The 23,734-nt window shown below is 46.9% G+C and overlaps 5 protein-coding genes and 3 non-coding genes across 10 annotated transcripts; 3 read left to right on the top strand and 5 right to left on the bottom strand.

The window, feature by feature from the left end:
- Nucleotides 1-918: 918 nt before the first annotated feature.
- On the bottom strand, nucleotides 919-4,200 carry LOC120646989 (ATG8-interacting protein 2-like). Of its 2 annotated transcripts, XM_039923570.1 has the most exons (4): nucleotides 3,757-3,800; nucleotides 3,322-3,365; nucleotides 2,004-2,833; nucleotides 919-1,359 (listed from the first exon to the last, which is right to left on the bottom strand). In XM_039923570.1, the coding sequence occupies exons 1-4, from the start codon at nucleotides 3,783-3,785 to the stop codon at nucleotides 1,252-1,254; spliced, it is 1,011 nt and encodes a 336-aa protein (XP_039779504.1). In that variant the 5' UTR covers nucleotides 3,786-3,800; the 3' UTR covers nucleotides 919-1,251. The 2 variants fall into 2 exon arrangements, with proteins under 2 accessions (XP_039779504.1, XP_039779513.1); XM_039923579.1 differs by lacking the exons at nucleotides 3,322-3,365; nucleotides 3,757-3,800 and adding an exon at nucleotides 4,003-4,200.
- A 245-nt stretch (nucleotides 4,201-4,445) lies between these two features.
- On the bottom strand, nucleotides 4,446-7,499 carry LOC120647000 (rRNA 2'-O-methyltransferase fibrillarin 2-like). Its single transcript, XM_039923592.1, has 7 exons — nucleotides 7,409-7,499; nucleotides 7,024-7,328; nucleotides 6,440-6,535; nucleotides 6,283-6,360; nucleotides 6,018-6,194; nucleotides 5,002-5,070; nucleotides 4,446-4,877 (listed from the first exon to the last, which is right to left on the bottom strand). Exons 1-7 carry the CDS (start codon nucleotides 7,425-7,427, stop codon nucleotides 4,701-4,703), a joined length of 921 nt encoding a protein of 306 aa, XP_039779526.1. The 5' UTR covers nucleotides 7,428-7,499; the 3' UTR covers nucleotides 4,446-4,700.
- On the bottom strand, nucleotides 5,799-5,872 carry LOC120658279. Its single transcript, XR_005668572.1, has one exon. It is a non-coding gene; the product is annotated as a small nucleolar RNA snoR60 (small nucleolar RNA).
- LOC120658285 lies at nucleotides 6,648-6,722 on the bottom strand. The gene has a single exon (XR_005668573.1). It is a non-coding gene; the product is annotated as a small nucleolar RNA snoR60 (small nucleolar RNA).
- Nucleotides 7,500-7,663: 164 nt separating the features above from the next.
- On the top strand, nucleotides 7,664-7,747 carry TRNAL-CAA. The gene has a single exon. It is a non-coding gene; the product is annotated as a tRNA-Leu (tRNA).
- Nucleotides 7,748-8,266: 519 nt separating this feature from the next.
- LOC120658061 (protein DETOXIFICATION 34-like) lies at nucleotides 8,267-9,861 on the bottom strand. Its single transcript, XM_039936267.1, has 2 exons — nucleotides 8,563-9,861; nucleotides 8,267-8,353 (listed from the first exon to the last, which is right to left on the bottom strand). Exons 1-2 carry the CDS (start codon nucleotides 9,661-9,663, stop codon nucleotides 8,267-8,269), a joined length of 1,188 nt encoding a protein of 395 aa, XP_039792201.1. The 5' UTR covers nucleotides 9,664-9,861.
- Nucleotides 9,862-14,969: 5,108 nt separating this feature from the next.
- LOC120646978 (probable E3 ubiquitin-protein ligase RHB1A) lies at nucleotides 14,970-18,455 on the top strand. Of its 2 annotated transcripts, XM_039923559.1 has the most exons (6): nucleotides 14,970-15,154; nucleotides 16,001-16,142; nucleotides 16,580-16,754; nucleotides 16,830-16,964; nucleotides 17,566-17,675; nucleotides 17,865-18,455. In XM_039923559.1, the coding sequence occupies exons 2-6, from the start codon at nucleotides 16,077-16,079 to the stop codon at nucleotides 17,892-17,894; spliced, it is 516 nt and encodes a 171-aa protein (XP_039779493.1). In that variant the 5' UTR covers nucleotides 14,970-15,154; nucleotides 16,001-16,076; the 3' UTR covers nucleotides 17,895-18,455. The 2 variants fall into 2 exon arrangements, with proteins under 2 accessions (XP_039779493.1, XP_039779484.1); XM_039923550.1 differs by having other exon boundaries at nucleotides 14,982-15,154; nucleotides 16,001-16,754.
- An 805-nt stretch (nucleotides 18,456-19,260) lies between these two features.
- Nucleotides 19,261-21,368, top strand: LOC120646968 (calmodulin-binding receptor-like cytoplasmic kinase 2). The gene is made up of 4 exons (XM_039923538.1): nucleotides 19,261-19,573; nucleotides 19,716-19,975; nucleotides 20,131-20,299; nucleotides 20,448-21,368. The coding sequence occupies exons 1-4, from the start codon at nucleotides 19,309-19,311 to the stop codon at nucleotides 21,110-21,112; spliced, it is 1,359 nt and encodes a 452-aa protein (XP_039779472.1). The 5' UTR covers nucleotides 19,261-19,308; the 3' UTR covers nucleotides 21,113-21,368.
- Nucleotides 21,369-23,734: the final 2,366 nt, after the last annotated feature.

Raw genomic sequence — 23,734 nt, 5'->3', positions numbered from 1 at the left:
CTGCCCGAGCCGCCGCCGCCGCCGCGACCAAGGCCCCCCGCGTCGCGCGCAGCCGCGTCGGGTCCCTTGCCTCGGCCTCGCGCCGAGCGCCATGCTCCGCGCTGCTCGCCTCCCGCGTGCTGGCACGCCCGCCCAGCTCCAGCCGTGCCCGCGCTGACGCCTCCGCCCGGCGCCGCTCGATCCGCGCCTCCACCGACCAATTTGCGGGCGCCGCCGCTAGATCCGGCCACGGGGAGGGATGGAGGAGCAGCGGCCGGCCGCATCTGGCAGGGAAGGGTGCGCCGCCGCCGGAGTGGAGGGAGCTCGGGCTGAGAGAAGGGCATCAAATCGCTGAGAGATATTTTTTACCGCAGCAAAGGCAGAGGAGGCAACAGCCACCGTGTATCGCGGAACAGACGGTGGAAATTATTTTGGACGACGTGGACAGCCTGGCCAGCCGCCAACCTTCGGGGCATTGTTATATAGAAAAACTAGTCCACGACACTTATGTACCGGCCAGCCAACCTCGCCCTGCTCTTATGCGTCGTCCTTTTTCCTTTGGCAGGCAACAAGATATATACAAAAAAGGACGAAGGCGACTAGTCATGACAAGTGACACATACCAATATATATCCTCCTCCTAACTCAACAGCATTTGCCCAGGTGACCTTTTGTGCAAGCTAAGGGCTGCTACAACGACGGCCAGAAAATTGAAAAACTCAGCAGCATTTGACTACTCCCTCTGTTTTTTGTAAATATATCTCTCTCTTTTTTTTAAGACAAACTGGTGCAAACATCCATATATATGTTTGTCAGTTCTCAGGCAGGTGATTGCTCCATTTCTCCAACATCACTGTCTAACATCGACTGCAGTTAGCCAAAAGAGGGAGGGCCTATTATCATCTCACAGTTGCAGCCGCAATGCTCATGAAACGCAAATTAAGGGTGAAATAAATTTACTGCATGAAAACCAGACCATATCCCCATCATATGCGTGAACAACCTCAAACAAGACAGTCATATATGATGAGTACACACTACACAGTAGTTGATCGACGGTGCGGAATGAAACCACTGGAGGTTCGATGAAGTGGCCAAATGAAAAGGGCAATAGCACTAAACTCATATATTTACATATCCAAAAGGGGTTTTGGAATTTACATAGCCATCAAACATACTTGCATAAACATCCTCAAGCCTGAGCCATTGCTCCAGTTTTGCCCCATTGTCTTCATTGATGGATTGGGGATGCTGATGGGTTTTGCTGATTGATCACATTCCGCTTGCTTGGGCATGCCCATGGATACCGGGACTTGGGTGATTGCCAGCAACAAGTATGTCCTTGATACGGTTTAAAGGTCCAACTGTGTCATTGATTTTCTGAAATGAAAGTCTGCTTTCATTAGCACTCAGGAGCCGGGTGCAATTGAGAAAACAGAAAACATGAAAAACACATAGCTATCACAGCAGAATCACTAGCACGCTAGTAAATAAAATAGATAGGACTTCAAATAACCAACTTATTCCGAAATTCTGGAACTGTAGCATGCAAGATGCTCATGCCTAGTGAATTCCTCATTACTGGCAAGTACAACTTATGATGCAGTAAAAAGAAATAAATACCAGAAAAGGGGATCAACAATACGAACAGGAGTTCCTCACACCACAGAAAACTACAGAATGATTATATAATCCAAGAACATCAAAGTTAATTGGATATACTCCAAAGCTACATAGTCCTTGCCAGAAATAAACATTTAAGCTCTTATTAGCATGCTGTCATGTCAGGCTCTGTTTTGCAAACAGGTATCGACATTTAAGTTGATAATTGCATGTTCACATCAAGAACACTGCAAGTATCTGGTTATAAGTAGCTACATTCAGATGAGGATAGACCAAGTCTTTTTTTTTCTTATGTGCTTTTATATAATTTCGTGGTCATGAATTATAGTAATTGCAGCACTCCTGGGTCATAGCAAACATGCTTCCTGTTGCTAGAAATAAAAGGTGTGTTTCGAGATTACCTCCTTGTTGCTAGAAGGTGGTTGTTTGCCCAGCTGAAGTTGCAGCTTGCCCTTATGCCAGCGGTGCCCAAAATATGCCAGGCCCACCAGAGCAGCAGCAGCAGCCGCAGCTGCAACGATAGGCCAGAAATTGTTGCTCTCCTTTGCATTCTTGTACAGAGATAAAAGCTGCTTCTTCCACCATGCATCCCGTGGGCTTGAACCCTCAGGTTTGTTCTGTTCACCAGATGAAACAACATTTGATGAACCAGTTTTGGGGTTCACAATATGCAGAGTTGACTCCTCAGTGTTCTTCTCATCTCTACTCTCCGTAGCTGATCGACCTAAATCCTTTTCACCCTCGATTGAACTGTAAATAGGAGATGAGAACCCAACCGACTCTTCCCCCACCAGACTCATGCCCTGCAATGCTTTGCCATCATCAAACTCCATATCACCCAAGGTAACATTTTTCCCTTTGTCCAAGGATGGAATACCGGGGAGGTCATCCTCCAATTTATGCTTGCAAGTTTCTTGGTATTTTTGTTCATCACCCTCGTTAGAAACTGCATCTTGGCTGCAAAGCTCCTTGTGCATTTCTTTGCTGTCTGCGCCTATGAGGAGGCTCTCAACTTCAGTCTGAGACACAGAGAAATGGCCAGACATCAAGAGCGAAGCTGCTGAATCATCCCCTTTGGTGCTGTATTTCTTAGCTTCGGCCTCCTCGGAAGGTTCAGGTCTCCTTGGTGGAGGTGCAGCTGCGTATGCTGATGCAGTGAGTTGCACAACTTCCCAATCATTCCCGCGCGGAGAGGACTGCTCTTTGTCACTGTGGTCAGGCTCCATCTTTTCTGTGATTAAATCCAAGAAACCAGTTAATAGAAGGCTGTAGCACGTGAAAGGAAATTTAGCAGGTAAGACAAGGCGACATGCACAGCCTTTGCAGTGCACATCTTAGTATAATTAAGGATGGGCAAGTAGCGTAATTGTAGTGTTTCAAAAAGAATAAAAGTAACAGGCACTGCAGAATCACAAAACAAGGTTACGAGTCGTAATAAAGAAAAAAGGGAAGGTATTCTCTTCGTTCCTGTCCCAACAAATAGCCGCTTGCTATATATATCTAACAGTAGAGAGTATATATATGTATGCAGTTCATTGAGGCTAAGTAAGGTATCCAGGAAATGTGAAGTCTAGATTTCGTCATTGCCTTGCTTGAGTCCAGCAATGTTCCTATAGCGAAGGGCAAATCATGACACTTGGGAGTGGCAACGGTTTTATGAGCTAGGATAAGCATGGGCACAGATCAGTGGTAGGTATTGGAAGCGGCAAAACAACTTACCCGCCACGGAATGAAGTCGACAAAAGGAGAGGTAGGTACTAACAGGAGACATATCCTGTGCAATCAAGCTTATGGTGCAATCACCGTGCAATCCAACTAAAAAAATTCTCAAAAAATTCTGAAAAAAATCTTGAATGTGCATCTCAACCTACTTCATCTATATATAAAATTTCAGGGTCAAATTCGTCCTCCTCTGGAAGTTACAAAAAAGACAAATTTAGGTTGCATTTGAACTATATTATTTGTCAGAAAATTTGTCTTTTTTGTAACTTCCAAAGGAGGACGAATTTGACCCTGAAATTTTATATATAGATGAAGTAGGTTGAGATGCACATTCAAGATTTTTTTCAGAATTTTTTGATACTTTTTTTAGTTGGATTGCACGGCGATTGCACCATAAGCTTGATTGCACAGGATATGTCTCAGGTACTAACAAGCGCAGTCAGTCGACCAATCCAATCCATATGCTTACTATGCAGCAAGCAGGGAAGCAATCAACACAGGCTAACCGAGATAATAAAAAGGCAAGCTCGGATGGATGATCTATTCTCATGGAGTAGATGCAACAAATTAAACGACTCGGCAGTTCCGATTCCGATTCCACAGTTGCTTGATGCATCCATAGGGAAGGGAAGGGAAGGGAGCAGATCGGGAGGGCAAGGGTTCAGCAGCCGTACGTACCAGCGAGGAGGGGCCGGGCGGGCGGGCGGGCGGTTGCTTCTTCGCCGCGGCGATCGCAGGCAGCAGGGTTAGGGGATGGGGATGGGGAAAGGAAGAGGGAGACTGGGAGAGGAGCAGCCAGCCGAGCCGAGCCGAGCCGATCAGGCAAGCAAGACTGCAAGAGGCGTGGCGTGCGGTGCTATGCGAAGATCTTTTCTTTTCCCATCCCATCTCATCCCGAGCTATGGGCCGGCCCATTGTTTTTCCTTTCCGGGCTAGGTTGGTGTGGGTCTAGCCTACAAGTACTTAACTACAAGCAAGATTCGTTGTGCTAGCGGTTTTCATTAGTCTCGAACCAGCACCAAAGAAACGATAGATACCTTTCTTCCAAGCAAGCAATGATCAACTAACAGGAAAATATGCCAGTATACCATCTACACAAAACCAACCATGCGTCAGCAGTCTAAACCGTACTCACCCCATACGATAAGAACTGACAGCGAGCCAATACACACATCCAAGCGCATGGGATTCATGCAAGGAAAATGAACGGAAATACTACCATATCTTGATCCAACCAAATAGTAGCTGTTAAACCAGCACTAGTTCAACATAGCTGCTACAAAACCCTAACACTTGCACAAAAGTTCTTTCTCCAGGATACAACATAATATATCTCAGAAAGAAGACGGCCACGCATCAAACACCATTCCTTCTCTTTAAGACGTAGCCTTTTGCTTCTTCGGCATCCTGTAGCCACCGACCACGCAGGCGTGGTCGCGCTCAAAGGGCTCCAGGGTCACCTGCTCCGATGGCTTGAACTGCTCAAGCTTCAGCTTCTCCACCTCAGCAGCAAACACAGCTTCAGCAGGCATGGTGGAGTCGATACAGTTAGCCTGAACAAAAGATTGCACGTCAGATCAAAGCAAGCCACAAGTGATAGATGGACAAGGCAGCTAGCTGTTCTAGCATTACTGCTGATAAAACAAATGAATTCCAGATTCTCAAGCCACGAAGTACCTTGATTGAAATCACAAAATGGCCACCGTTCTTCAAGAAGTATGAAGCATTAAGGGCTAAAATCCTAGCCTGCACAATAGAATATCCATTGACCATTATAAATCAGTCACATTCCCAGGGGGACACAATGCCCGTACCCAGAATTTTATTAGAACTCATAATATCTGAAACAGCCAACATATCTGTTCTATTACTATTACTCATATCTGATTTATTACCCATATTATTATTATTATTACACATAGTACCAGCCCATCATATCTGTTCTAACTAACCGCAGTTGCATAACCAGGGCTGCTATGCCTTAAATTTATCTCCAGAAGTATGACAAAGCCACCAATTGTTTGAATGTTAGTCAAAACAGACAAGGAATTGGCACATGATTCCTCGCTTTATACATCATATACAAACCATAGACATCATTCACAGGCTCACGGAGTGTCAATTTGTTGTATGGACATATAAAAAAAGTACAAATAACACAAAACACCTTAAAAGGGAAGAACTTCAAAACAAATGCCAGATGCCAACACAAAGAACAAGTAACAATTGTAGATCCAACCACCACAAATATGCACCCATCAGATAAACCCAGAGGCATCCAACATAATAGTGGTGTACCCTTGTGCTGTCCACGACAAAAAAAAATGGTAATATGGACCATGACACATTGACCTCCAAATTGAAGGTTAGAGTAAACAAGGCTTCACTGGTCTCATTTGAAAAATTCAATTCAAGAAAAAAAAGAGCAGAAACAAGCAACAAAAGGAAGCATTAGTCAGGCATTGGGTAGAAGATGCATCAGAAACTCGAATTTGCATCATCCATTTGATGTCCTGAAGGGGAATCCGAGTATGCTCATCACTTGCTTTGACCCAGTATTGCCAAGAAAAAAATAGAAGCCCAGGACACAGAAAAAACAAACTCAAATTGTATAATCTTTATATAGTTAGGTGATTCAGAGGTCAGTAACAAGCATAGACACGAACATCAAATGAAAGTGATAAGATAGGTACCTGGTCAGGCTGTGCAACATCAGAGAAGATAACATCAACCATGCCAACCAACATGCGGTACCTTGCAGGGTGCCTAGCATCCTCAATAATGGGGATCACATTGGTTCTCTTCTTTGCCATATTGACAAGATCCCTACCACTCCTGTGAGAGAACTCAACAGCATAGACCAATCCCTCCTGCAAAAGTGACAAATATCTTTCTTTAAGACAGCATACTAACAAAAAAGCATGGATCAATAAGAGACTCAGGTGATAAGAAACTAACTGGTCCAACAATATCAGACACATGAGACACAGTTGTGCCAGAAGCAGCACCAAGATACAGCACTCGAGTACCAGGAGCCTACAAAATGAACAAATTGTCAGCTGCAAACATGTTAAAAAACAAATAGCGCGCACTCTGGTTAAGCAAATCAACTTACAATCCAGATGTTGTCAACACCACCTAGCACAGCAGCAGCCAGCTTGGAACGGAAGGGGTTCCACACCCTGTATTCAACCTTTGTCCCATCCTCATTCTGTAGGAGTGAGTTGCACAACAGAATCAGGTACTATCATAATATGATGATTACTGCAAAATATCATAAAAGTGAAGGGAAACTAAATCTATAAAGTATCACTGGGCACAAGTGGATCAGAATCTCGAATTTGCATCATCCATTTAGATGTCCTGAAGGGGAATCCGAGTATATTCATCATTTACTGAGCCCAAGCTCCCAATATTATCAAGGAAGCATAGAATGCCAACCACCATAAGTGATACCTAATTCGTTTACCAGTGGAAATGGGAACTACTATTCTTATTTTCTTTCAGGGTATTATGAACATGGATAAAGTATCACTAACACAGTTGATCAACAAAATCAAACTACTCGCATGAATATTAAAACCTTATATATCAGATAGAAACAATGTGTAGATAACCCCAGTATAAAACCATAGTACACGCCGCAACAATATCACCAAATGTGCATAAAAATGACACATGAACAAGCTAAGCACGAACCTGGACGGAGACGCGCTTCTCTGAATAGACGGACTCGCCCGGGACCATGTTCTTAGTGCAGAGGGCGTCCTCCTTGGACTTGGAGATGAAGATGCCGGCGTGCTTGTGCGGAACCACGACGGCCTTGCTCCCGCCCTTCATGCCACCACCACGACCGCCCCTTCCACCGCGGCTGCCACCCCTCGGAGTCCTGCCACCGCCGCCACTTCTGCCACCCCTGTCCCCCCTTCCTCTACCGCCACCAAAGCCCCGGCCACCGCCGCCACGACCGCCGCCATCGAATCTCCCTCCCCTCCCGCCGCGTCCTACGGGAAGCGAAACAATTAACTAACCAGGCAGCAGCGAGCAACCGAGCGAGAAGGATTGTATGGTTAGGGTTAGTTACCTCCAGCTGGTGGCCTCATGGTTCCGAGTCGACGAGGAGCTTGTAGCCGCCGCCGGGGAGAAGGGTTTAAGGTTCTGGAGGGGGTTAGGGTTTGAGGAAGTCCGATGGGCGGAGAGGAGAATTTTATAGAGGGAGAGTAGGGTCTGTGTCTGATCAGGACCGTTGGATTGGAAGATTCTGAGTGGACGGTCAGATGGCACGGCGTGGGAACGTATATATAAATAAATATCATAAACACATAAAATAGCCACACAGGTCAGGATGGCCGAGTGGTCTAAGGCGCCAGACTCAAGTTCTGGTCCTCTAACGAGGGCGTGGGTTCAAATCCCACTTCTGACATTTTTTTGTTAGTTTTTTTCCCGTCTTGGTATGTAGTACCTGCTCTCTTTTTAATCACCTACTACTAGGTATCATTCTATATGTATTTTTCTTAAGTCCGTTCAGTCCGTTCATTTCTCTTTTTTTTCTCTCTCAATCATCACCATACAAACGTACTGTTGCTGCGTTCATATTCGAATTCAAATTGAAACCTGTGTTCCCATGGTACAGTATTATGGATGGATGGATGCTGAGAGCCTGAGACATGGAAATCTCAAACTGTTATGTGGCAAGCTCAAATGATCGAATGCCATAGATGTCTGTCGTGCTCGTAGAGTTGCCGGTGTGTGATGACTATGCTAAACCCCTGTCCTGTCCTCCTAAATTTTACTGCCGGTGCTAAGTAGTCGCAGTCTGGATTTCCTCTGAATCAATCCTGCCTGCCGGCAAACTATTTTATACTGATCCGCAGGAGACGTGATAACAATTTACAGGCCGAATTGAGAACGAGGAATTATATATCTCCGATGCATTGCATTATTAGATGACCACGTCCTGATCCGAGGTAGGGAGCTTTTGATGCTGCTGCCCACCCCATATTCTGACTCTCTCCAACGCCAGCGAAGCCTGAAACCAACATATGTATGTATGTATGTATGTATGTATGTATGTATGTATGTATGTATGTATGTATGTATGTATGTATGTATGTATGTATGTATGTATGTATGTATGTATGTATGTATGTATGTATGTATGTATGTATGTATGTATGTATAAATTCAGCATCTCATGCAAGCTTGACTTGATCAAGAAGCAAGATGATCATCTCCTACCTCTGCTTTCCAGTCTGTTCTCCAGACCATGTATGTGAGTATTGCCGTCTGCAACGCGGTGCCGCAGAGCATTCCGGCCCAGATGCCCTGCACGCCGAACCTGAGGAGGTAGCCGAGCGGGAGGCCGAAGGCGTAGTAGCAGCCGAGGTTGATGTAGGCCACGACGGCCTGCCAGCCGCCGCCGACGGCGACGCCCGAGGTGACGGGCTGGATGCTGTTGAGCACCATGGTGACGGCCAGCAGGTAGGCGATGTTGGAGACGGCCTTCTGCAGGTGCCGGTCGCCGGTGAAGATGACGGGGAACTGCGAGCGGGTGGTCAGGATGAGGACCATGGCCAGGAGCCCGAAGGCGAGCGACTGCGCCAGCACCACCATGACGGCGTACTTGGTGGCCCGGGGGCGCCCGGACCCGAGCTCGTTGGAGACGCGGACGCTGATGGCGGCGCTGAGCCCGATGAAGAGCATGCCCTCCCAACCGTTGATGTTCATGCAGATGGATATGGAGTCGACGGCGATCTCCGCGTCGTCGAGGTGCCCCGTCAGCACGACGAGCACCATCATGTACCAGATCTCGGGGCAGAGCATCACGGCGGAGGCGAGCGAGAGCTTGACGAAGGCCCAGAGCTCCTGGAACGCCGCCCTGGACAGCCCCGTCCAGCCGTCCCGGCACCACCCCACCACGTAGGCCACCTGCGCCAGCGAGGTGAGCCAGGACGAGACGTCGTAGGCGGCGGCGGCCCCCGCGACGCCCCAGCCGAGCACGGACACGAAGAGCGCCAGGAGGCCGACGTGCGCGGCGAAGCCCACCCACGCGAGCACCGCCACCTTGCTCTGCGCCTGCAGGAACTTCTGCGTGGGGAAGTTGACGGCCAGCGCGAACATCTGCGGGATGATGCCGCGCGTGAAGCTCCCCGCGGCGGCGGCCATGTCGTCGTCCAGCCCCAGCAGCCGCAGCACGGGCGCGGCGTAGACGTAGAGCGGCGTCAGCAGGAGCGCCGACGCGGAGAGGATGATCCAGGAGCGCTGCATGTAGACGCCGAGCATGGCCACCTGGCCGGCGCCGAACGCCTGGCCGCAGAGCGTCTCCAGCGCGCTGCCCATGCCCAGCAGGAAGCCGAAGGAGAAGTTGGAGACGACGGAGAGGCCGATGGCGACGGCGGAGAGCTCGCGGTTGCCGATGTGGCCCGCGAAGATCTGCGTCGTGGAGTTGGTGCCGTAGAGGCAGATGATGTTGAAGGCGATGGGCGCGCCGATGGCCCAGAGCCGGCGCGACTCCTCGGCGAACACCGCCCAGGCGGCGCGTCGCCGTCGTCGAGCTCGTCGTCGTGCAGCGCGAGTACCATGTCGTTGGTGCCCAGGCGCGGGCTGCTGCGGCTGGTGAAGAGCAGGGGCTCCGCGTAGCCACCCATGGCCTCCGTTTGCCTTTCCTGGCGAATTTGCTTTTCTTAGGTCGTAGTAGCCTCCTGTCCTGCTGGACGGGATGGCATTGGCCCTGGCCTTGGCCGGCGTGAGGAGCTGAGGCCGAGGAGGAGGAGGAGGACGGCACGGCGGCGTGGATTCATCTCATCTCATCTAATCGATCTGATCCTACTTTGTTGCAACCGTAATCGCGTGCATGGACGGATCTGCAACAAACTCCATCTGCTTAGTATTCTAGCCGCAGCTCATGCATGCCATGCCTGATGCCAATGCCATGCCATGCCAATTTACACAGAGACACAGACACACCTGACAAGCAGGGAACTCTTTAGATCTATTTCCATTCAGAAATGATGAGAAAGAAAAGGGTTACATGCATGCATTTTTGAGCGGGTCAAAAATCCTTGAAGCCCAACTGAATCCGCTAGCCGTCATTAGTTCCGTTCCGTCGCATAAGGAAGCAATCGCACTCTTGTCGTGCCCGTAAATCCTTCGGTTTTTTTTTTGGGGGGGGGGGGGGGGGGGGGGCAATCAAGTCCTCGTGCCGCCTTGTGTGTTAGTACTCCACTTTAACAACGCAAGCTGAGCTCTACCTATCTTAATTTCTCTCTCTCTCTCTGGAAGGAAAATGTGCATGCTATTCCTTGTACACTCTGATGATGAATGTGCGTACGTGAAACATCTATCTATCTATCTGTCGCAATTCACACTCTGAAAGCTTCCTTGAGGTCGCCTGCGGTTCTGGTTCCTCCCTGCTGGTGCTGAAGCTGCTCCTCGCTTCCGCCCTGATCCGTTCGTTCGCCCGCGCAGGCTGCCATGCCATGGTGATCGATCGTCAGCAAGACAGCAGCACTGCTTGGCAGCCATGAATAGAAATATACTTTAGATGACGGCGATCAGGATGAGCGTCTGCAGCGCGGTGCCGCAGAGCATCCCCGCCCAGATCCCCTGCCGGAGGAGGTATCCCAGGCAGAACCCCAGCGCCAGGTTGATGTACGCCACCAGCGCCTGCCAGCCGCCGCCGATGGCCACCCCATATATAGGGCAGCAGGCCGCATGCCGGCAGGCTGTGGCGGCAAGACATGGAATGGAAGAGCATCGTCCTAGTGTTGAATTGGCCACCTCCGACAAAAGCAGAGCTGGTGGTTACAAGTTGTATGATGGCTCTGCTAGCGGGCTTGAGGGCGCGGTTTCCGATGCTCGTCGCGACGCACGGCCACCATTCGATCATGTCGGCCGCCCTGCTGTGCCCTGTGCAGCTCTCCTCTAGTGCATGCTGTCGTTATGCATGCATGGCATCCATCGTGTGCATGTGCATTTCTGTTGAGCGATGGATCGTCGTGTGTGCGCGGGATCAGCCTCTGGGCATGTTATGCTAGCTAGTCTTGTGCTGTGTGCCGGTGTGCGCCGACTGACGACCCATGCCTTGTCCGTGTAATTTTCCTTTGTCTACTCTCGTGTCGACTATGGATTAATTATTAAACTGCTCTACATCTAGGGATGAAAAAGATCCGAAATAGTCGGTAGCGGTATTATAATACGGAAAACGAAAGCGATCATGTCGGGATTTTCCCGTATTATGAAATTAACAAAATCAAATACGGTAACAAGTGACTATAAAATTAATTGTAAATGATAAATTTTATATATTTTTAAAAATAGGAAACGGTCGGAAACAGTACAATAATATGATATTGGTCCGCCCCGCTTTCATCCATATGCTCGACTACTCCTGCCAATCTCGAGTACGAAGAATGTTGAATCTCGTCCGCAAAGGAATGCTTATACGCCAATTAATCAATACAAGTGTCATATGGCTGTCATGATACCATATTAACAAATTTGCTGATATAACATAATCATTTATAATAAGAGAGATGGGATTTAATTTGGAGTGTCATCACCATTTTACTGTCTGAAGGAGAGGGTATGGTAGCCCTCTAGTGGTGAGGGTGCGGTTTGGGCCTGACACCTCATTCCAGGGTGTGGTTTCCACCCACTACTGGAGAAGGCCTAATACTTCTCCCGCACAATTACTAAGTTTTCAGTCTTGGTATGGTGACACTCTTTACTGCTTTTGAGTATTGAATCTCAGAGCCGATAACACTTTGGAACTCTTCGAAATTCCAGCTGATGTTTTCCTTATCATATATTGATTAAATTTTATTTCCTTATCATCAGTTGCTGGTCAAATATATCGGCACACCAGATCTCAACATCAGGACCTACACTTCAGAGTTTAGTCCAACAGCCTGCCTGCCACCGTCCAAACAATATACGGCATGGAGTGTCAATTCCAATTCGATTTGATCGTGCGTGTAATGTTACTCCTCGGCTCGCCAACAACATCCTACCTGATAGATTTTTTATTACGACAATCAACGCTATACTAAATTTTAGTTGCAACAAGCATTCTTAGAAACTATATATGGTGAAAAAACAACAAGGTCTTAGTTGTGGCGAAAATAGACAAAATTTTCAAAATATGAAAAGTATATAGTTATGAGAACAGGTAAATGGTGTGCATAAGGTAGTACCAAGCACATGCATATAATTAGAATGATAATTATATAGATAGTGGAGATGCATGTGTCATAAAAAATGTATCTAAAAATTATTTCATTACTTTGCTTATCAATATTGCAGCAATCACTCTATATAAACTAAATGGCCTCCTAGAAACATTCTTTATTTTTTATATTCCTAAAATACTCGAGCTGCTGGTTATGTACTCATACATAATTTTACTACAGAATTTTAATCTCCAGAACTTCGAGCTTGGTGCATCATAGAACTCGTTTACCTCCTTAGCTCGAGTCACAACTGCAAATTTGCTGCCATCATGCAATACAATGTATGTATGTATGTATGTATGTATGTATGTATGTATGTATGTATGTATGTATGTATGTATGTATGTATGTATGTATGTATGTATGTATGTATGTATGCAAATCTAACATCTGCAATAAAAAACTATAAGTGTTCATGGCGTAGAGTGTATATTTTTTAAACATATATCAAAAATCAATAATAATAGTAAATCACCATCTAGTGCTGACCCTATGGGTACCCTCCAGCATTGATCAAAGAGATTGAAGTTTGTTAAGATGCTTACCAAGCATCCAGTAAGTGTATGGTTTGTAAAAAAAATATGTATTGCATATACGTAAGAATAGACAAATAAATGATTAATATTTGATAATGATAAAATCATAAACGTCAACAATGAATTTAGTTGCCATGATAATAGGGTTCTGGATGTCAGCTCGATGGATAGTTTACATCTCTCTTCTTCATAATGGGTTACAAGATGCATAAATGCTAGGGCTCTATGATACATGAAGAGTATTGTGTTATGGAAACAAAAATTATGATATTAGTGGAAGAAACAAAGAACCAACTTCGTATCCTTATTCTATTGTTCCAAGCTGTAATCCGTTGGACCAATATAAACTATAAAACATCGGCCATCAAACTGTGCCATAGTAGATTTGTAGAGATAGAAAAGATGACAGTGTAGTCATTTTTAAGGGGCCCAGTAGCAGCACGTTAATACAGGAGGGATGGTAAAATCTTATACAAATATCTCCTCCCATCTGGTTCAATTCTCCTTTGCATGCTTGCAGCTTGTAAAGTCATACCCCCTTTTCTTCAAAACATGGCCAATTGGCTGAAAACAGCTAGCTTTTAGTGATAGAGGCAACCATTCTTAAATAATCCACAACTCGCCGGTACTTAATACTTCTTAAGATTTTATACTCCAATAGAAACAAGACGCTTCTTTCTAGAATAAGTGAGCAAACGAATAAGTTTCGTCGCAAAAATCCACCATGTTGTGATAATAAAGCCTAATTTAGTCTAATTAAATGGAATAGAAGCCAAATATTATACTGTCAACTTCTCAAGAGGCCCAGGCTACAATTAAAAAAACACTAAACTCGCCCTCCATTAATGTTTAATTGAGTAGCTTGCTATCCTTATATGGTAGCCTCAAAAATGCCTTCGTGATGTTCTCCACTGCTCTGATGGATGTCAATAGAACATAATTGTTCCCTTTACAAAAATCTGTACATGAAAAACACAGAAAATTATCCGCATGACAAGCTCATTTGGTCTATTATATTCCCTAAACATCAAACATTGAGCTCTTCAAACACATGCATCAATCTTGACTTTGTTACCTCCGGGTAGAATAAAAAAATCGCACATTAACTCAACTTTAAAGTCATCTCTATGCTGTTGAGGAAGGATTTTCATATATACGTTACTGTCAAACGCCAAAACGTCAACCTCGAAGTTCTGTCGTAGGGAGCGAGCATCCTGTGATTAAGATTGTTAAATTGTAAGTTTTTTTTAAAAAACAATGCCAATGATACACACCATAGAGATGGGCGTGCCTTTAGTTTGGTTTCATGTTTAATCATTGGAGAACAGAACTTGGATAGGCGATTCATTTGCATGAGATACGTTGATTATTTTTTCTCTCCATATTTTGAGTATTGATGATGCCAAGGTTCCTCTACCTCAACCATCATGATTTGATTTCACCCACCGTGAAGTCAGTCAGAAAAGGTTGAGGCCACGCACGTCGCTATCACAGTTCACAACACAGGCCAACAATCCCAACCAACTTGTGAAGCACAACGGAAAAGATAAGACGGAGGAGGACCCGACTGACGCCGACGGCCTCGTCCAAGTGGCGAGGCCCACTGTCAGCGACCTGACTGCATCCACGTGTCCTGTCCCCGTGGCATCTCACGGCCCCCCTTTTCGCAAAGGAAAAAAAAGAAATTAAAAAAATGCCAAGTTCAAGTAAGCACACACAGGAGAAGAGGGATCTGATTCCCTCTACTTGCAAACTCTCCATGACACGTGGGTCCACAAGCAATCAGGCCCGCAGATAGCTCCGAGGAGCTAGTGCCAACTTGGTGGAAAAAAGTCTCGCTCTCTAGACATCTCCCCACTTAGACTGGCAGTCTTATAGAAAACCCCCTCCGAATTCCCGGAATCATCGAGCACGAGTCCTCTCTCTCTCCAGGGGGAGGAGAGGAGAGGAGAGGTGGGCAGGCAGGCAGGCAGGCAAGCGGGGCAGGGAGACCGAGAGCTCGCGACTCCCGAGGCGATCGACGGAGCGCCGCCACTCCTGCTCCCCTTCCGTAATTCGCCCTCGGTACGCGCTAATCTCCGTCTCCCGCTTCGATTCGCTGCTGTTCCGGGCTGATTATCAAGTGCTTTCCTGCTTAATCGCCTCAGAGCATCTCTTGCTTGGTTCGCTTTGTAGTGCGCTGCTGAATAGTACGAATCTTCTCCCTGTACCGGCGGTTGTCTTGAATACATATGATGATGCCCGACCTCCTTTCGAGTCTCGTGTAGATAGATATTTTGTCTTCGCTTAGATATTTTTTTGTCCAATTTGGCGTTGGCGGGTTAGGCCATTAGGGGTTGGCTGAGTGGAGTGCTCGCCTTGGAAGGTTTCTTGTGTTTAAGCAAAAACCCTGTTAGGAAGTTTGGTTCTTTAGTTGCGATCTATTATGGCCTTAGAATACCTCCAAACACTGCAACTGCAAGTGTTACAATAAGCAATCTAAGGACTTCGCTGTTTTGTGCAAACCAACAAATCTGGTCTATTTTTTTTTTACTTCCACTAGTTCCGATTTGTCCATGTGAGAAATTAGTTGAATTTTCACTGGATACAATTCAATTCCATGGTATTAGCTTCACTTCACATGGCCTAATGGTGTTCCCGATGATAATTGTTGTTCCTAGTTTTCTATACATATAGCTATTTTATTAGTAACTATTAGTCAGTTGTCTGAACTGCAGTTTAATTTGTGATATCAAGAATCATTGCAATTACAGTAAACCGTCAATAATATCTAAGTGTTAGAGTTCTTTGTGCAGTAGCTTGGCTGTGTGTTAGTACCATCTGTATCATCCTGTATACAAGTGCACCATTTTTTATTTATTGTGTGATTTTCTATCCTTCGTGCACCAACATAGGGTTGTTTCTTTGTAGGGATATGAACGACGGAACTTTTGTTTCTAACAGCAGCTAGAGGATAGTTTGGTGTAAGCTTTTTATTCAGGATACAATGGGTGGCTGCTGTTGCTGCTCATCAAGAACATCTGAATCAGACAGAGCACCGGTTCATATCTACGTATGTAGGACCTGCTTTGGCTTACATATGCCTTGCTTTTCATGTCAAAGATCCATCTCAATCCTCAGCAAGTATTTTTTGTTGCCCTTGCCATTGACTCCAATGATAATCTGGTTTATACTGTCTCGCACATGCTTTAGTTCGAGTCGACCCAGATTATACTTGTCTGTCACTTGTATAGGCTAATAATAACATGGTGTTAGGAGTTTAACGGCTACATTACCGTTTTTTGGTGCAACAGGAGGAATTATTTTACTCATAAATCTCCCTTTTGTTGTTTTTAGTCCTCAGTGATTCAGCAGTATAGCTTGTGTGATGGTCACTTTTTTATGCAAAAAGGGGAGAAAAAGAACATGCTTAAATCATACTCAGCACTAGCTTTGTGTTTGCATCAAATCTTTCGTTCTGTTAAATTAACTTTGCTTTTCATTATTCAGCATCGACAAAATCCTGAGGAGCATGAACCCTTGTCTTCAGCCTTTGATGGAGCATCTCCTACTTCTGCTATAGTCGCAGTTGACACAAATCTTGACACATCCACTCTTGACACTTACAGAGCACCACCTGCACCTTTGCCTTATGATGTTGGCTTGACTGTTGCAGAAAATCCTGGTAAAAATTGACAAGCTGTGAGCATGACTGATAATAATTAACATCTCATGGTACTGATTTCAGATCCATGTGCAGATCTACAGAAATCAGACATTAAAACCAAAACTGAAGGGCAGCAGTCCCCAAAGGTGGGTGAATTTGAGTCATGCGAAAAAGGTACCCCTGAGGATAATCCTGATGAGGAGGATGTTTGCCCAATCTGTCTTGAAGGTTTGTTTTACCTTATCATGGGAACATCAACTCTTTATATGGACATGCCATATTATGAAATATCTTATTTATTAGATACTATCTTGACTTGGTCGGTTTTTGACCTGTGGAACTTCAACCACAAGCTTTTGCTATTTTTACTATGGGCCACCGTTCTTCTTGTATCAGGCTGAGAGTTTTGGAAACACTTTCAGTTGAAATATAACTACTATTAGTTCTCACCTGGGTATATGCATTCAGTTGGATGAGATGCGAAGTACAGCTACCTTTCTGAACTAACGGTAGAGGGATACATTACTTAAAATCTACTGGTGGTTTGAAATTCTCTCTGTTAGAAGATGTAATCTGCATGCATCCTTTCTTGATGTATTTGGATTTTCTGCATACATGATGAATTTGAGCAGTTCACTAGTGGTACATGCATATGCATCATGGCACCAATGCATACCTGTTGAAACATCTTTGCGCTTTTTTGTTGACTGTTGTGAATGGTTTTCTCACTAATTTCAAATTGAACGATTGATGCATCAACTAACGATACAAATCTAAATTTGTCAAACTGGAAGATCTCACTGATAAGCTTTGTTTGTCTTTCTGCCAGAATATGATGAAGAAAATCCTCGTTCTATGACCAAATGTGAACACCATTTTCATCTCTGTTGCATACTTGAATGGATGGAGAGAAGCGATACGTGCCCAGTATGCGACCAGGTAAGCACACCGATTTAATTTCGCTGGAACTCAATAGTTGTACAGTAGTACATGGATGTTTTCCTGTCATCATTTCCTGTATACGGTTTTCAGTTGAAACATTCTGCCACAGCAGATTAGATTAGTTGTTAAGAATGTTTTGGCGCCCCTGTCTATCTAAAAGCTTTTATATACTGCTGTATCTTGCAGATAACTCTGATAGATGAGATGTATGAATAGCATTGTTGACTGAGGTGGATCCATCTTGGTGGCCGTGCCTGTTGAGTTGGGTTTACGCTAGGATTCTTGGTCTTGAGATGGGTGCAGACGCTGATAGGATGAATGATTTGGGGAAATAATTTATAGAAGAAAATGACATGAAACGTGTTAAAGGCATCACTGTTGCGTTTACCTTTTGTGTGGATCCTTGCTGTTTATGGCAGGAGGGTTGCCGAGGTGCCTGATGGAGATACATCTATCCACCAGTGCTGGTTCTTTAGTGAGTTGGAAGTTAATGTACTGAAATTTGCTCCCTGGTTTTCTCTTTGGTTCTTCTGAATTTTGTGTGTGTGCACGCGCGTGCGGCGTGTGTGTGTGTTGGATCCTTGTTTTATTCTGTTTTAGGTGGCCGTGAAGATCATGACACATTGGAATTGGATAGGTAATAGGGGAAATGCTGGTTCTAATTTAAGGTTCCTTTGTACAGTTGTCCAAATTGGTGACAGGGAAAAACTAGTGGTTGCAGTACATGGTTCATTCGAGCTAACCAGGCTTCTTACCTTATACTATCCATTTTGATCAGTGTGGAAAATCCGCAGTATGTTCTTGTCTTGTTGTTGAATATTTGTTCTTTTCCCCCCTGGCTTGGCTCATATATCTCTGATGAAGCGACACATGGCAGATAAGACACAAGAGCCTGGTTTTCTTCAGTACTCCTATATATACTTGCTGAAACATGCGACACGGGGCGTGTGCATAGTTTGGTCCGCTGGAGATGTGTTGTTTGTTTGGTGTTAGAAGAAGCCTCTCTCTGTTTTTTTTATAGCTGTTGGTGTTGCTTTCGTTGACAAGAAGATGGCAGATAGAATACAAGTATGGCAGCTGGACAGTATGCAGTATGGTTTGTTGCGTTGCGTGTATGGGCTTGTGCTTGAACAGGTCTGGCTTGCTGCCACCAAGCGTCTCTTATGTCTTGTGTGTGCTTGCTTCCAAAGAAACCAATCCCTACAATATTATATTACTGGATGGAATTTCTAGTAAAAGAAAACGACTCGCGCGCCATGGTTGGTGGTCAGAGGCTGCAGCCATGCCAATATGCCATGGCCGATGGTCGAGCTAGCTCTGAGCAGCAGCTGCTCTTGTACTGTATGTACATGAAGAAGAAGAAGAAGAAGAGGAGGAAGAAGAAGAAGAAGAGGTCGTCGGACGTCGGTGTCCCTCGTCAACTCGGCGGCAAGGCAACCGGTAGGGACAAGTGAACGACTCTCCCAGCTGCCTCTCGCCATCGGCGTTTGCCAGGTCGCGCTGGTACGCGGGCCCCGCCCCGCCCAGCTTAGCTGGCCGGCCGTGGACACGGTCGGGCGCGAACAATATAGCATAGCAGCAGCCCAGCCAGTCAGCAGGCAGCTCGACCAGACCGCGTCTGCCGGAGCGCATGGCCGGGCGCGACCACCGCTGGGCAGCCACGTCGCCCTCGTCGTCCGGGCGGCGCTGGGCGTGGAGCCCCGCGCTCTCTGACCGCGGCACCATCAGCAGGGGCAGGGGCAGCAGCAGCAGCAGCAGCTCCTCCTCCTCCTCTTCCTTGAGGTCCCTCTTCCGCTCCATCGGGGTCTGGTTCACGTCGTCGGCCTCCAGGAGGCGCCGGATCAAAGAGGCCGCGCCGGCGGCGGTTGACGTGATCAAGAACAAGAAGCCGCCGTGTAAGTCAAGTTCTCCTGCTAATTGCATGCTAATTGCTGCTGCACCTCATCGATGGATCGATTGATTGGTCAGCAACAACTTGTATGTGCTGGTATTAATTACTAATTAATTATCCGATGGACGAACGACCGATGATCGCAGTGCCGGCGCAGACGACCGGGGGGAAGCCGTCCGCCCGCGGGCTCTACCTCTACGCCGGCAGCAGCGGCTCCCGGAACGGCAGCGGGTGGCAGCAGCAGCTGCGGCCGTCGTTCCAGAGCTCCGTCTTCTCCATGGAGGAGATCCTCCGGGCCACCAACAACTTCTCGCCGGCGCTCAAGATCGGCCAGGGCGGCTTCGGGGCCGTCTACAAGGGCGTCCTCCCCGACGGCACCGTCGTCGCCGTCAAGCGCGCCAAGATGGTACGGCGCTCCTTCTTCCTCCGATCCATGGATTATATATATTGTTGGATGATTGGATCCTTGTCGATCGATCTCTTGCTGTCGACCGATCTCTAGCTTGAATAGTCTTATCGAATTCGAATGCATGATTGGATGAATTGGAATGATGGACGCAGCGGATGCAAAACCCTCACGTGGACGTGGAGTTCCGCAGCGAGGTCAAGATCATGGCGCGCATCGAGCACCAGAGCCTGGTGCGCTTCTACGGCTACATGGAGTGCGGCGAGGAGCGCATCGTCGTCGTCGAGTACGTCCCCAACGGCACCCTCAGGGAGCACCTAGACAGTAATCTCTTGCCTTCTTCTCTTCCCTTTGCATTGAATTGATGATTTCATCGTCGTCGTCCTGCTAGCTTCGATTTCGATCGATCCATCCATCCATCCATCAGCTAGCTACCCTATACCAAATTAATTAATCAAATGCGCGCGCGCAGGGTGCCACGGGCGTTTCCTCGACTTGGGGACCCGCCTCGACATCGCCATCGACGTCGCCCACGCCGTCACCTACCTCCACATGTACTCCGACCACCCCGTCATCCACCGCGACATCAAGTCCTCCAACATCCTCCTCACCCACTCGCTCCGCGCCAAGGTCGCCGACTTCGGCTTCGCCCGCCTCGGCACCTCCGGCGCCGGCGCCGGCGAGGCCACGCACGTCACCACGCAGGTCAAGGGCACGGCGGGCTACCTCGACCCGGAGTACCTCAAGACCTGCCAGCTCACCGACCGCAGCGACGTCTACTCCTTCGGCGTCCTCCTCGTCGAGCTCGCCTCCGCGCGCCGCCCCATCGAGACCAAGCGCGAGATGAAGGAGCGCCTCACCGCGCGCTGGGCCATGGCCAGGTTCATCGGCGGCGCCGCCGCCGACGTGCTCGACCCGCACCTCGCGCGCACGCCCGCCGCGGAGCGCGCGCTCGAGATGCTGCTGGAGCTCGCCTTCCGGTGCATGGGGCCCGTCAGGCAGGACAGGCCCGCCATGAGAGACTGCTGCAGGGCGCTCTGGGCCATCAGGAAGACATACAGGGACATGCTCGCCGCCGACGTCACGCCCCAGGAGCACTCCGACCGACTAGTCACCGGCGCCGCCGACCTCATCTGATGCCTGCCTGATGATGATCCAACGCAACGCAACAACCTTACTAGTACTCTTACACTATTGCTAGCTACTACTAACTGATTTGCTTTGACTGACTCTGCTCTGCTGTAAATATAGACCAACCAAACATTTGTTGTTGCATTTCTCTTCTTCTCATCAATTAATTATACATTTTACGAGCAGTCGCCATTGGCAACGTACTGCAAGTCACCGGTTTGCCTAATTAGCCTGATGAATCATAGCATAATTTGTTCTGCAACTGTCGGTTTAACTCTGCTGTAAAGCCAGGGTAGATGGATTTGGAGACATACAGTACAGTAGAAGCAAAAAACTCGAGAGTGAAGTCTTGATTTCATATTCAGTTTTTTTCCTGAGCATCTTCAGAACTTGCATGCTGTACCATTTGCTTGAGCCATCTTCAGAAGTATCTCCTATCCCCCATTGCTGCAAGGAAGAGCAAATGTACCTCAAGTAGGGTCTTTCAGCTATTTTGGTTCAAACACCATGCCGTCCCAGGTCTTCCACACCCCTGACCAAGACGAGGATATCTGACCACACACCAGATGAGTAAGTAGTGCCACATGTGGATCTCCATGCTGCTGTTTCTGCAGACGGAATCTTATCAAATTTTGGCTTTCCACAAGATCTGCATTTTTTAGATTCAACCCCCACGAGCCAATAATCTGCAAGGATTGTGTGGCAGCATATTTCCCAGATTTATCTAGGGAGTGGCCCATCTTACTTTATCTCTTCCTTGAACTGTATTTGTGACAACTTAGCAGCCAATTGCCCACTAGTTCACTTCGGGCAAAAAAATTGCTCTTCTGAACTGAATATCCTATACACCATAACTCCAAAAGTCAGTTTCTGCACCTTCTGTATATGTAGAAAACTGAAAAGGGGCTAGGAATTGTGTGCAATTATGTGCACTTCGTAAATCCAAACAACATGGCAACAATAGTTTTTTTTTTCCCCACTGCACACAGCACGCCTCATGAACAAAGCCTTTCTTGTACCAGAAACCAAAACTGAACAGCCCCTTGTTACTGAAAAATAGAAAGCTGCTGTCACCTAGATACTTATTCCGTTATTTCTGTTTGTACTTTAGTAGAACACCTAAATATTAACTGATTTTTTTTTCAAATGCAGCAGCAACCAATATCAGCAGAAATGGCAGATCAAGCATGCAGCAATATCAGCAGAAGGAGAGGACTGGGGAAGAAAACCTGACCGGATCGGCGCCATCCTCGGATGCTGTGAATTAAGGCCACGAGTCCCACTCCCACAAGTCCAGCACCTGCTGTGAACTCGACACACCGGAGCGGCGATGTGGACAAGTGGCGAGTCTTCCGCTGAAGCCGGCGACGACATGGAACGACTAAGGGGGAATGTCACCTATCACCAAATGCAGGAATGTCAAAGGGACCATGCCTTCTTAAGGCGGACCAATCTCAACAGAGGTCTTTCATACATCTTTACATCTCGAGAATTCAGATCAATCATGTCAAATCCTAAGCCCTTGCTTTCCTGATTCCTCTACATATATGGTTCTTCAGACATGTTCATGCACATTGCAGTTTACGAAACTCTATCAGACCTACAAGCTTCTAAGTGTTGCTTCAAAGCGAGTCCTTCATGCAAAAAGATGCTCTGAATAATCCTGAAATCAGTACTATAATATTTCCTGAAATAGAAATAATGGTAGGTGTGAGAAGATGCTATCACATATATATACAACCAGTCATTTAAGCAACATAAGCATTCAAGAAGCAAGGATTAGCTGTTGATCTCCTTCCCAAGAACACATATAAGTTATCCAATTTCCATATCCAGTATATAACTGCAGGCCGGGCGCCGGCGCGCACGGACGGCGGCCGGCAGAACACCACGCCGCGCCTGCCTTTCCAGTGGGAATCACGAAGGCCAATCCCATTATATTCTCTTCCTCCTGGAACGAGCAAGCACGGAAGCGATCCGATCCGAGCAGCCGCAGGCAGCAATGGCAACTCAATGTTGTTGGTCCGTAGACGGCAGGCACGACTGCGTCCCCTCCCCGACCGGACGACCGGTTGGCCGGCGGCCGACTTGCCGGAACTGCCATGAGCAGGTACGGGGGATATGCTGGTCTCTTTTCAGTGAAGACTTGAAGGAGAATTATCCCGTAGGTTAACATGTCACTTTTGGGTGATGCCTTTCCTTTCCAAGAGGTCCATAATCTTGATTTACCATAGGCTGATATATATAGGCGTTGGCAATTAATTTGCTAAACTAACGCTAAATTCAGTTCAACGAAGGGCGTTCAACAACGCGCGGATGATCCAAAGCTCCACACCATGTTTGATCTCCCAACTAGCAATTTCTACCACACCAATCGCATGCATGGTTCCAGCTCATCAGGTGTCGATGCATGCACTGGACGGACGCGAAAGCAGCAGAAGTGATCGAAAACAGAAAACAGTCCCTCTTTTTTTTTCGCGAACGTGTCTGAGCACGTTTTTTTTCTTTTCGAAAACAGAAAATAGTCCTGATCATGCCTCAACATGTTCCCACCCAATTAAGATGAAATGCAAAAGAACACACATACAGGTCATACTAAAAAGGCGTGAAACGTTCATTTGCAGGTTG

This window comes from Panicum virgatum, chromosome 1K (assembly GCF_016808335.1).
Source record: "Panicum virgatum strain AP13 chromosome 1K, P.virgatum_v5, whole genome shotgun sequence".
Taxonomy (NCBI): Eukaryota; Viridiplantae; Streptophyta; class Magnoliopsida; order Poales; family Poaceae; genus Panicum; species Panicum virgatum.
The sequence above is the reverse complement of the archived record's forward strand: the minus strand, read 5'-3'. Positions and strand labels throughout refer to the sequence as shown.